General features: G+C 44.2%; 1 protein-coding gene across 18 annotated transcripts in view; it reads left to right on the forward strand.

The window, feature by feature from the left end:
- DNM1 (dynamin 1) overlaps positions 1-13,208 on the forward strand; it is a 207,900-nt gene that overhangs the window by 83,082 nt on the left and 111,610 nt on the right. For all 18 annotated transcript variants that reach the window (XR_012725326.1, XM_075324718.1, XM_075324717.1 and 15 more), the window contains exons 3-7: positions 3,733-3,882; positions 4,524-4,727; positions 4,808-4,906; positions 6,258-6,418; positions 9,516-9,658. Coding sequence is in view for 17 of the 18 variants with exons in the window: in XM_075324718.1 (XP_075180833.1) it covers positions 3,733-3,882; positions 4,524-4,727; positions 4,808-4,906; positions 6,258-6,418; positions 9,516-9,658 (757 nt within the window). In the remaining variant the exon portion in view is untranslated. The remainder of the gene's footprint in view (positions 1-3,732; positions 3,883-4,523; positions 4,728-4,807; positions 4,907-6,257; positions 6,419-9,515; positions 9,659-13,208) is intronic.

The following is a 13,208-nucleotide window of genomic DNA, read 5'->3' on the forward strand; positions in this document are numbered from 1 at the left end:
TGCTCGTTTGGTCCGAAGTCGGAGAGAGAAAAGGCGGCGCTGATTGGACGCAGGGCTAGCGTGACATCACAATGCTGGAATCGCACTGGTACAGGAGGTGTGTATAGGCTTTATTTGTTTACTTGGGGGAAATATGTGGACAACCCCTTTAAGGGTGCATCACTGGCCAATGTATGTTCAGGGAGCCAAGGTTGTAGCTAAATCCTCTATGACCTACAGGATCAGTGTACCTAAGACCGGTCCTGCCTCTTTCCCAGCTACCACCCGAAAGGCTAATGCACAACCCCCCGACACCTCATACATACTGGGGGTCTTTGCCTATTTTTGTAATGGGGGTCCATACTTTCAGATTATAATTTTATAGACTCAAGGAACAAGATTTGCAGTACCCTGGTCCAATGGCCATATCAATAGTCTATGGTCGCGGGATCAGAGCCCTGTGAACCTCCTCCTACCTGCCGGTACCTAATCAGAAGAGGTGCCGGTGACGCCTACAAGTAGGAAGAGGCTTCAGGTCGGGCGGCCAAAAACTTTGACTTGGCCACTGGACTAATTTATTTTGTTTTATCCCAAATCTATTAGTACAATGATGTTGATTGCTAATTTCGGCACCTCATATGTCACCCTAGTCCTGGATGTTTCCGTCTTGCCTCCCTCTACCTCCTGCTTGATACAGAGGGTCTCCCTTAGTAATTCCACCTTGAAGTCAATGTAAAGGACATGTTATTTTAGGACATTCCAGATAAGGGACATTTCCTAGTTATTATCAGCGCTGTCACCAGTGACCAATGACATATGTCACTAATTAGCGCATCTTCAGGTACCCGGGCAGAATCAGTTCCTGCCTATTTAAGGCATGGCCAAGACACTTCCCCAAATATTGGAGTTCTTCTGCTTTGGACCTTGATACTGTCTGGTAGCTATGTAGATTTATTGGATATTTTGATATTCCTAAAAAATCAAAATCTCCCCAGTACTTTCATCACTTCCATGGTGAAGATAAGTCTCATGATGTGATTGTAGGGTTTAGATTATCTCCTGATTACCCCTGATGGTGGAGATGCCAGAGTCCCATGCCTTACTATTCCCCTGTCCAAAACTAAACTGTTCCCTCTCCCCCAGGAAAGAAAGGGGTCAGGAGTGTGAGGGCAACACAGATAAAGACAGTCAGGGAAAAAATAAAACTCAGACACACTGTAAAGTCACAGGAACAAGCAGTAAGAATCAAAGGAGAAAAGCAAGATGAGTAAGGCAGCAATAAAAGGACAACAAGGGTTAAAACCAAAACCAATCACAGGAATGAAGTACTACAAACACCCCAATGAGTCTGGTTCACAACATTTCACCAGACCAGTATAGAGAAGCTATAGCTGGCATTAATGGAAGAATACAGGCAGAATATATAGCAGGGGAGCAAATGTGACTGACTCCCCCACAGCATGTGATCAAAGGAGACTAGCAAGCAGCACAGCAGAGATTAACTTGCTAGCCTGCCTATAAACTACAAGTCTGCGGGTCGACAGTAAAGAATCAAAGGAGAAAAGCAAGAGCAGTAAGGCAGCAAAAAAGGACAACACCACAGCCGCTCACTGCAATAAACAGTCAGCGATATTTGTAAAAACCTCCTTGTGACAACCTCTTAGACTGACTATTCCCTTTTTTCTGAACCATTATTTTGAAAGAACAGGGTTATGGACATACTCCCTAAGGATGTGGAGGCTAGCATGGGTAAATACCAACATGGCAGCCAGCAGGAAGGCAGCAACAAAAGGACAATTAGGGTTAGTAACAAAACTGCTCACAGCAGTGAAGTACCACGACCACCAGTAAGCCTGGATCACAACACCTCACCAGACCAGTATAGAGAAGCTATAGCTGGCATTAATGGAATAGTCCAGCCAGGATAGATAGGAGGGTAGCAATTCCGATTGGATATGAACTACACATCTGTGGGGAGGGGAGTGAATGTGATAGGATCCCGCACAACATGTGATCAAAGGAGACTAACAAGCAGCCCAGCAGAGATTAACTTGTCAACCTGTCTATGAAATCCAAGTTTGTGGGTCTACACCTGAGTCTGCCTGGGTTGATCACAGACATCATTAACAGGCAAAGTGCCAGAATCTGTAGTCTCCATAGATCCTGACCCCAGCATGACAGTCGGCCATGTTTGTAAAATGCAATAGAGCCCCAACACTACGCCAAAGTATTTCTCTGCGTTGGGGTCCCTAGCTTGTGTGTGTCCTCTCATGCAGTTAAAAAAACTTACCGTGTATGGGAAGCTGAGACCCAGGCTATATATACGATGTGGATTGGCAATAGGTGTGTATGGGGAGGGTTCACAAACGAAAAACTACTAACATTAAGGAATAACGTTTGGAACTCCATTCTATGTCTGAACTGGGTGCAAAAAACCTAAAAAACATCACTATGGGGAGATAAGGTATGCACACCAGTGACTATGGAAGGGGAATACATGGAATAGCAGAAACTGCTGTGTGAATACTGACATGAAAAATTCAATGGCTATATGTATAGAATGAAATGTGAAAAATGGAACCTGCATTACTGCCATGAATATATGACTAAAGAGAAATTTAGCTACTGAATTGATCAATGCAATAGAGCCCCAACACTACGCCAAAGTATTTCTCTACGTTGGGGTCCCTAGCTTGTGTGTGTCCTCTCATGCAGTTAAAAAAACTTACCGTGTATGGGAAGCTGAGACCCAGGCTATATATACGATGTGGATTGGCAATAGGTGTGTATGGGGAGGGTTCACAAACGAAAAACTACTAAATACATGTATTCCCCTTCCATAGTCACTGGTGTGCATACCTTATCTCCCCATAGTGATGTTTTTTAGGTTTTTTTGCACCCAGTTCAGACATAGAATGGAGTTCCAAACGTTATTCCTTAATGTTAGTAGTTTTTCGTTTGTGAACCCTCCCCATACACACCTATTGCCAATCCACATCGTATATATAGCCTGGGTCTCAGCTTCCCATACACGGTAAGTTTTTTAACTGCATGAGAGGACACACACAAGCTAGGGACCCCAACGTAGAGAAATACTTTGGCGTAGTGTTGGGGCTCTATTGCATTGATCAATTCAGTAGCTAAATTTCTCTTTAGTCATATATTCATGGCAGTAATGCAGGTTCCATTTTTCACATTTCATTCTATACATATAGCCATTGAATTTTTCATGTCAGTATTCACACAGCAGTTTCTGCTATTCCATGTATTCCCCTTCCATAGTCACTGGTGTGCATACCTTATCTCCCCATAGTGATGTTTTTTAGGTTTTTTGCACCCAGTTCAGACATAGAATGGAGTTCCAAACGTTATTCCTTAATGTAAGGCCATGTTTGTAAAAACCTCCTTGTGACAATAAGTCAGCCACCACTAGAGGGCGATCCCAGATTTATGCAGCATCCATTGAACTAGGTCACAAATCCACCTTCACTTAGCTCCCTCTAGTGGTGGCTGCAGGGAGCCAAAGTTGTAATAAAGATCCACCTTTGAGGACATTTCTTTTTTATTATTATTATTATTTATTTTTTTATTTTACTTTAGTGAATTTTTTTGAGTGGGGGAAATAATTTTTGGAATTACAAATAATATTTTTTGCCTAAAATATATGCATTTATGTAAAAAGGATGCGAAGATTTTTTTTTTTTTACTTACGGTATATATAATTTTTTATACAATGTTATGTTTGTATTACAGAACATGGAGAGTTTCTGCACTGTAAGGGGAAAAAGTTTACAGACTTTGAAGAGATCCGGTTGGAAATCGAGGCTGAAACGGACAGAATCACCGGGAGTAACAAGGGCATCTCTCCTGTGCCAATCAACCTTCGGGTATATTCTCCAAATGGTGAGATCATTGTTGGTCCCCACCGACATGGACCTTTTCTGTGTTCCCCACCGATATGGACCTCTTCTGTCTTCCCTACCGATATAGACCTCTTCTGTGTTCCCCACCGATATAGACCTCTTTTGTGTTCCCCACCAATATGGACCTCTTCTGTCTTCCCCACCAACATAGACCTCTTCTGTGTTCCCCACCGATATGGACCTCTTCTGTCTTCCCCACCAACATAGACCTGTTCTGTCTTCCCCACCGATATAGACCTCTTCTGTGTTCCCCACCGATATAGACCTCTTCTGTGTTCCCCTCCGATATAGACCTCTTCTGTGTTCCCCGCTGATATAGACCTCTTCTGTGTTCCCCACCGATATAGACCTCTTCTGTGTTCCCCGCTGATATAGACCTCTTCTGTGTTCCCCACCGATATAAACCTCTTCTGTCTTCCCCACCGATATGGACCTCCTCTGTGTTCACCACCGATGTGGACCTCTTCTGTCTTCCCCACCTATATGGACTTCTTCTGTCTTCCCCACCGATATAGACCTCTTCTCTGTTCCCCACCGATATAGACCTCTTCTGTGTACCGAGTGTTGGGTCCCTGGTCTTATATATCCTATCACCTGCGCTCTCTTATGTTCTCCCCATAGTGCTCAACTTGACCCTGGTTGACCTCCCCGGTATGACCAAAGTCCCAGTAGGTGACCAACCTGCGGATATTGAGGCCCAGATCCGCGATATGCTCATGCAGTTTGTCACCAAGGAAAACTGCCTCATCCTCGCGGTGTCTCCGGCTAACTCCGATCTGGCAAACTCCGATGCCTTGAAAATCGCCAAAGAAGTGGATCCGCAAGGTCGGTCCGGTAAACCTGTCCCTGTTCGGCTGTTGGGTTTGGCAGCAGGGGTTCATCAGCTTTTGTCTTTTCTTTTCCAGGACAGCGCACCATTGGTGTCATAACCAAATTAGATCTGATGGATGAAGGGACCGATGCTAGAGATGTGTTGGAAAATAAACTATTGCCCCTGAGAAGAGGTGATCAGCCATCACATACCCTAACTAGACTCACACTGACTGGTTTTACACAGATGACTTTTCATCTGTATCATTATCATCACAGTCAGTTAAATTAAAGGAAATGTCTCAAAATATCAAAAACTTAGTAGATAACACAGGATCCACCATTCACACTAGGTGGTGTCACAGCTCACATCCTCCTCCTACCTGTACAATGACTGATAACACCTTTATATAGATCAGATAATACAGGATCCACTATTCACAATATGTCATAGCTCACCTTCTCTTCCTCCTGTACAATGACTGATAACACCTCTATATACAGTAGATAACACAGGATCCACCATTCACAATAGGTGATGTCACAGGGCACCTTCTCCTCATGTACATTGATTGATAACACCCCTATATAGATCAGATAATACAGGATCTACTATTCACAATAGGTAATGTCACAACTCACCTTCTCTTCCTCCTGTAAAATGACTGATAACACCTCTATATACAGTAGATAACACAGGATCCATCATTTACATTAGGTGATGTCACAGCTCACCTCCTCCTGTACAATGACTGATAACACTTCTATATACAGTAGATAACACAGGATCCACCATTCACAATAGCTGATGTCACAGGGCACCTTCTCCTCATGTACATTGATTGATAACACCCCTATATAGATCAGATAATACAGGATCCACTATTCACAATAGGTAATGTCACAGCGCAACTCCTTCTGTACAATGACTAACACCTCTCTATACAGTAGGTAACACAGGATCCATCACCCACAATAGATTGTCACAGCTCACCTCCTTCTCCTATACAATTACTGATAACACCTCTATATACAGTAGATAACACAGAGTCCACCATTCACAATAGATTATGTCACAGCTCACCTCCTCCTCCTGTATAATGACTGATAACACCTCTATATACAGTAGATAACGCAGAGTCCACCATTCACAATATATTATGTCACAGCTCACCTCCTCCTCCCCGTACAATGACCGATAACACCTCTATATGCAGTAGATAACACAGAGTCCACCATTCACAATAGATTATGTCACAGCTCACCTCCTCCTCCCCGTACAATGACTGGTAGCACCTCTATATGCAGTAGATAACACAGAGTCCACCATTCACAATATATTATGTCACAACTCACCTCCTCCCCGTACAATGACTGGTAACACTTCTATATACAGTAGATAACACAGAGTCCACCATTCACAATACATTATGTCACAGCTCACCTCCTTAAAACAATAGATCACTTTCTGATGTCACCTTCCCTTTAAGCCATAGACGTCAATGTTGCTGTATTCCCGCGAGTCATTGCTGTTGTGTGTGACAGGTTACATCGGCGTGGTGAACAGAAGCCAGAAAGACATAGATGGCAAGAAGGATATCCAAGCTGCTCTGGCGGCTGAAAGGAAGTTCTTTCTTTCGCACCCATCTTACCGGCAATTCGCTGAACGCATGGGGACCCCGCACTTACAAAGAGCTCTCAATCAGGTAAAGAAGCTTGGATACGTTGATGACCTCCCGGGGTCGGGGGTGAATATATGAAACTAGGATTTCTTCAAGCTAGGAAAACCTGATACTATACCTAAAGGAAAAGTACTTAAGACCCCCATACACACTGTCGTGATCCAGGACACTGTCAAACTGCAGAGTTTCCCAGACCCAGCTTGGTCATGTCAGGGGTTAACTCGCATTGGCCTCGTTCCGATTTCAGGAGACGCTATATCTGGGCGCTGCACCAGCATTCCTGTGCTGGTTATAGCTTTGCTCTGCAGCCTGTGACTGGCTCTGGTGAGATCTCCTGTTTGATCTGACTCCTTGTTACCATGCCCTGACCTGTACCCTCCCCCGTTCGTCCGTCTGTCCCAGTCCCTGACTTCCCGTGTTCTCCTTCCCTCCTTCCAGTGTTTGTGTCTCCTCACCCTCTGGTCTTCTGTTCCCTGTGCCCTTTGCGTTTCCCTCTGCATACCTGATCTCCCGGCATCCGACCTCGGTTCTGTTTTCTGACCTGACTTTGATCCTCCCTCTGCAGGGACTTGACTTCCCGGCTAGACCCTGACTGCTTGACTACTCTATTGCCCCCTGGTGGTTCACCTGTGAACTGCCGGCTGACGTTACTCTGCTGTGCTTCATCCTCCCTCCTGTTACAGTGTTACTTTCACTCTCCTTCACTACTCTGCTGCCACCTAGTGGGGAATACGCTGTACTACTTCTCACCAGCCCTATGTACACAGTGTGATACACAATAGATAAAAGTTGTACAAACCCAAGTAATTTTGCTGGATTTGCCAAACACAGCAACTAATATGTTGGACAAGCTTTAAAGGGGTTGTTTCATAAAAAAAAAATAAAAAAAAAAATATATATACTTTATTTTTTATTTTTCTTATGAAACGACCCCTTTAAAGCTTGTCCAACATATTATATAATATATAATATATATTAATATATATATATATATATATATATATATACATATATATATATATATATATATATACATATATATACAGTTAGGTCCAGAAATCTTTGGCCAGTGACACAATTTTGGCGAGTTGGGCTCTGCATGCCACCACATTGGATTTGAAATGAAACCTCTACAACAGAATTCAAGTGCAGATTGTAACGTTTAATTTGAAGGTTTGAACAAAAATATCGGATAGAAATTGTAGGAATTGTCACATTTCTTTACAAACACTCCACATTTTAGGAGGTCAAAAGTAATTGGACAAATAAACCAAACCCAAACAAAATATTTTTATTTTCAATATTTTGTTGCGAATCCTTTGGAGGCAATCACTGCCTTAAGTCTGGAACCCATGGACATCACCAAACGCTGGGTTTCCTCCTTCTTAATGCTTTGCCAGGCCTTTACAGCCGCAGCCTTCAGGTCTTGCTTGTTTGTGGGTCTTTCCGTCTTAAGTCTGGATTTGAGCAAGTGAAATGCATGCTCAATTGGGTTAAGATCTGGTGATTGACTTGGCCATTGCAGAATGTTCCACTTTTTTGCACTCATGAACTCCTGGGTAGCTTTGGCTGTATGCTTGGGGTCATTGTCCATCTGTACTATGAAGCGCCGTCCGATCAACTTTGCGGCATTTGGCTGAATCTGGGCTGAAAGTATATCCCGGTACACTTCAGAATTCATCCGGCTACTCTTGTCTGCTGTTATGTCATCAATAAACACAAGTGACCCAGTGCCATTGAAAGCCATGCATGCCCATGCCATCACGTTGCCTCCACCATGTTTTACAGAGGATGTGGTGTGCCTTGGATCATGTGCCGTTCCCTTTCTTCTCCAAACTTTCTTCTTCCCATCATTCTGGTACAGGTTGATCTTGGTCTCATCTGTCCATAGAATACTTTTCCAGAACTGAGCTGGCTTCATGAGGCGTTTTTCAGCAAATGTAACTCTGGCCTGTCTATTTTTGGAATTGATGTATGGTTTGCATCTAGATGTGAACCCTTTGTATTTACTTTCATGGAGTCTTCTCTTTACTGGTGACTTAGAGACAGATGCACCTACTTCACTGAGAGTGTTCTGGACTTCAGTTGATGTTGTGAACGGGTTCTTCTTCACCAAAGAAAGTATGCGGCGATCATCCACCACTGTTGTCATCCGTGGACGTCCAGGCCTCTTTGAGTTCCCAAGCTCACCAGTCAATTCCTTTTTTCTCAGAATGTACCCGACTGTTGATTTTGCTACTCCAAGCATGTCTGCTATCTCTCTGATGGATTGTTTCTTTTTTTTCAGCCTCAGGATGTTCTGCTTCACCTCAATTGAGAGTTCCTTAGACCGCATGTTGTCTGGTCACAGCAACAGCTTCCAAATGCAAAACCACACACCTGTAATCAACCCCAGACCTTTTAACTACTTCATTGATTACAGGTTAACGAGGGAGACGCCTTCAGAGTTAATTGCAGCCCTTAGAGTCCCTTATCCAATTACTTTTGGTCCCTTGAAAAAGAGGAGGCTATGCATTACAGAGCTATGATTCCTAAACCCTTTCTCCGATTTGGATGTGAAAACTCTCATATTGCAGCTGGGAGTGTGCACTTTCAGCCCATATTATATATAGAATTGTATTTCTGAACATGTTTTTGTAAACAGCTAAAATAACAAAACTTGTGTCACTGTCCAAATATTTCTGGCCCTGACTGTATATATTAATATATATATAAGAATATATATATAAATATATATATATATATATATATAGTTTTATATATATATATATATATATATATATATAAAGCCCATCTAAAGGGTAGGTGATAAATGTATCATCAGTAGGTGTTTGGATGCTGAAACTCACACATCCTCAGAAAGGTGGGGATGAAAGTTCCCCTCCCTCTGTGAATGGGACGAAAGAGAGCATGTGCGACCACTGGTGGTGGTCGCACATGCTCACTACTGTTCCATTCACAAAGGGGAGTTTAGACCCCTAAGATTTTGAGGTTGTTGGCGGTCTGAGCATCATACGTTGATCATCAGTCCTGTCGTTGATTGTTTGGTCTAACTTTCTCTTGGATTCGGAAATGATCCTCTGACCAAGGACCTAATCATCTTCTGTTTTTGGCCTAATAGCAACTGACCAACCACATTCGGGACACTCTACCGGGGCTGCGAAACAAGCTGCAGAGCCAACTCCTGTCCATTGAGAAGGAAGTGGAGGAGTACAAGAATTTCCGTCCAGATGACCCGGCTCGTAAGACCAAGGCTCTTCTCCAGTGAGTCCCGCTCGTCGTTAATGTCTCCTGATGGGACATTTCCCGTTTCTCTAGTTTATGTCATAACTCATTACAATATATTTCTACCTTAACGTCATCTGGGTCCACCAATGATTTGGGAAGGATGCGTTTCCTCTCCTGGACTAGTCCTGCCTTTGATCCTCTAATCACACTCCCTTAATAGGACTGTTGGAAATCTTGTGGATGAACGCAAGTGCTGGTGGCCCTACTATAGCAAATATGTAACTGTATGCATAACTCTATTGTAAGCTGTCAATCATGCCCATGGGTGCGTGATTAGAGGATTACCGGCAGGACTAGTCTGGGAGAAGAAACACCCTCTGGACTAATCCTCCAATAAGACCACCTTGGTAGGACTGTTGGAAATCTTGTGGATGCATGCAAGTGCTGGTGACCCTACTATAGCAAATATGTAACTGTATGCATAACTCTATTGTAAGCTGTCAATCATGCCCATGGGTGCGTGATTAGAGGATTACCGGCAGGACTAGTCTGGGAGAAGAAACACCCTCTGGACTAGTCCTCCAATAAGACCACCTTGGTAGGACTGTTGGAAATCTTGTGGATGCATGCAAGTGCTGGTGACCTTACTATAACAAATATGTAACTGTATGCGTAACTGTATGTAAGCTGTCAATCATGCCCATGGGTGCGTGATTAGAGGATTACCGGCAGGACTAGTCTGGGAGAAGAGACACCCTCTGGACTAGTCCTCTAATAAGACCACCTTGGTAGGACTGTTGGAAATCTTGTGGATGCATGCAAGTGCTGGTGACCCTACTATAACAAATATGTGACTGTATGCATAACTGTATGTAAGCTGTCAATAATACCCAGGGGGCGTGATTAGAAGATCAAAGGCAGGACTAGTCTGGGAGAAGAGACACCCTCTGGACTAGTCATGCCTCTGATCTTCTAATCACACCCCTGTGGTAGGACTGTTGGAAATCTTGTGGATGAGCGCAAGTGTCAGTGGCCCTACTATAGCGAATATGTAATTGTATATGTAACTGTATGTATGCTGTCAATCATGCGCAGGGAAGTATGACCAGAAGATCAAAGGCAGGACTAGTCTGGGAGAAGAGACAGCCCTCTGGACTAGTCCTGCCTCTGATCCTCTAATCACACCCCCTCAGTAGGACTTTTGAAACTCTTGTGGATGCGTGCAAGTGCCAGTGGCCCTGCATAACATTATGTAAGCTGTCAATCAAACCCAGGGGGGCATGATTAGAGGATCGGAGGCAGGACTAGTCTAGGAGAAGATCCACCCTCTGGACTAGTCCTGCCTTGGATCATCTAATCACACCCCTGCGATATGACTGTTGGAAATCTTGTGGATGTGCCAAGTGTCGGTGGCCCTACTATAGCGAATATGTAAATGTATGCATAAGTATATGTAAACTGTCAATCATGCCCAGGGGCATAATTAGAGGATCAAAGGCAGGACTACTCTGGGAGAAGAGACAGCCCTCTGGACTATTCCTGCCTCTGATCCTCTAATCACACCCCTTGGTAGAACTTTTGGAAATCTTGTGGCTATGTGCAAGTACCGGGTGGCCTTACTATAATGAATATTTAATTGTATACAACCTGTCAATCATGTCCAGGGAGGGGGGCATGACCAGAGGATCAAAGGCAGGACTAGTCAGGGAAAAGAGACACCCTCTGGACTAGTTCTGGACTTTTGCGTTTGAGAAGCTGCAGAGTAATAATTCATTTTTACAAGATGGGAACGTTACAGTGCAAACGCCTCATCACAATACCCAAATCCTTGTTACGCGCCCGCATCCTCCACCTCTAGATATGGAAATCTGCGCTGCCAAAAATCCAGACGTCCCAGGTCATTTAAATAAAAAAGAAACATTTTGTGAATAGAATCCATAATTAAAAAGGGGGAAGTGAAAAGAGAAGTTGAAAATGTTCATATACGGAAATCTCACTCATATTCAGAGAGCTCTCTGTATATATCAACCTCTTTATATATTATCTTTACCTTTTCTTTTTACTTTTTATTCTAAATAACTTTATTTTTTTCAATCAAATCACTTGTGAAGACAGAATGATTGCTAGGACAGATTTCCCTATCAATATACACAGGTACAGGGCACTGGATACGGGCAGGGGACAAGGATACTGGACATAGAGTAGACAGAGGAACAGTCAGCGAGCTCACTGCAGGATACAAGGGCTACATTTCTAGTTTTATCTCATGATAGATCCATCTTAGGCTATATATTGGACTCTATCTCTAAATATTCCCAATGCAGAACCTCAGAACCTTAGCCCATGTCCTTCATCACTGTCACGATTCCTATGTGCAGAGCATTCTGTATTGTTCTGCTATGCTCTCCTGCAGAGCCGGTATATATTTGCTTATGGTGCAGAGTTTTTTGGTTGTTTCACAGCACTGGGTTTCACGCTGCTCCTGGGAGGTGCTCTTGCAGAGGCTTCTTGTTCCCGGTGATTGCTCTGCTTCTTTAGGGAGCGTGTTAGCTCAGGACACCGCCAGTCGTACTTCCTGGTTACAGTTGTGCTGTTGGCTCCTGTGGTGCTTAGTGTTCTGGTTTTGGTCTCTTGAATCTGGACTGTTGTTTACCCGTCTCTGCCTGTCCTCCCCTGTTTCTGTTGTGACTTCCCATCTTCTGACCTCAGACTTCCTCCTGACCACGTTGTCGCCTACTCCCTGTATTTTGTATGTACTCTTCTGGAACACTGACCTTCGGCTTGTATCCTGACCTCGTCTTTGTCTACTCCCAGTGTCCTGTTGTTAACTCCTGGCTTCTGACCTCAGACTTCCTCCTGACCACGTCCTCGCCTGCTCCCTGTATTTTGTACATACTCTCCTGGAACCCTGACCTTCGGGTTGTATCCTGACCTCGTCTCTGTCTACTCCCAATATCCTGTCGTTACCTCCTGGTTTCTGACCTCGGACCTCCTCCTGACCACGTCCTCGCCTGCTCCCTGTATTTTGTACATACTCTTCTGGAACCCTGACCTGCTTGTATACTGACCTCGTCTCTGTCTACTCCCAGTGTCCTGTCGTTACCTCCTGGCTTCTGACCTCAGACCTCCTCCTGACCACGTCCTCGTCTGCTCCCTGTATTTTGTACATACTCTCCTGGAACCCTGACCTTCGGCTTGTAGCTTGACCTCGTCTCTGTCTACTCCCAGTGTCCTGTCGTTACCTCCTGGCTTCTGACCTCGGACCTCCTCCTGACCACATCCTTGCCTGCTCCCTGTATTTTGTACATACTCTCCTGGATTCTTGACCTTCGGCTTGTATACTGACCTCGTCTCTGTCTACTCCCAGTGTCCAGTCGATACCTTCTGGCTTCTGACCTCGGACCTCCTCCTGACCACGTCCTCGCCTGCTCTTTGTATTTTGTACATACTCTCCTGGAACCTTGACCTTCGGCTTGTATACTGACCTCGTCTCTGTCTACTCCCAGTGTCCTGTCGTTACCTTCTGGCTTCTGACCTCGGACCTCCTCCTGACCACGTCCTCGCCTGCTCCCTGTATTTTGTACAT

The sequence above is a fragment of the Anomaloglossus baeobatrachus genome, chromosome 9 (assembly GCF_048569485.1).
Source record: "Anomaloglossus baeobatrachus isolate aAnoBae1 chromosome 9, aAnoBae1.hap1, whole genome shotgun sequence".
In the NCBI taxonomy this organism is placed as follows: domain Eukaryota; kingdom Metazoa; phylum Chordata; class Amphibia; order Anura; family Aromobatidae; genus Anomaloglossus; species Anomaloglossus baeobatrachus.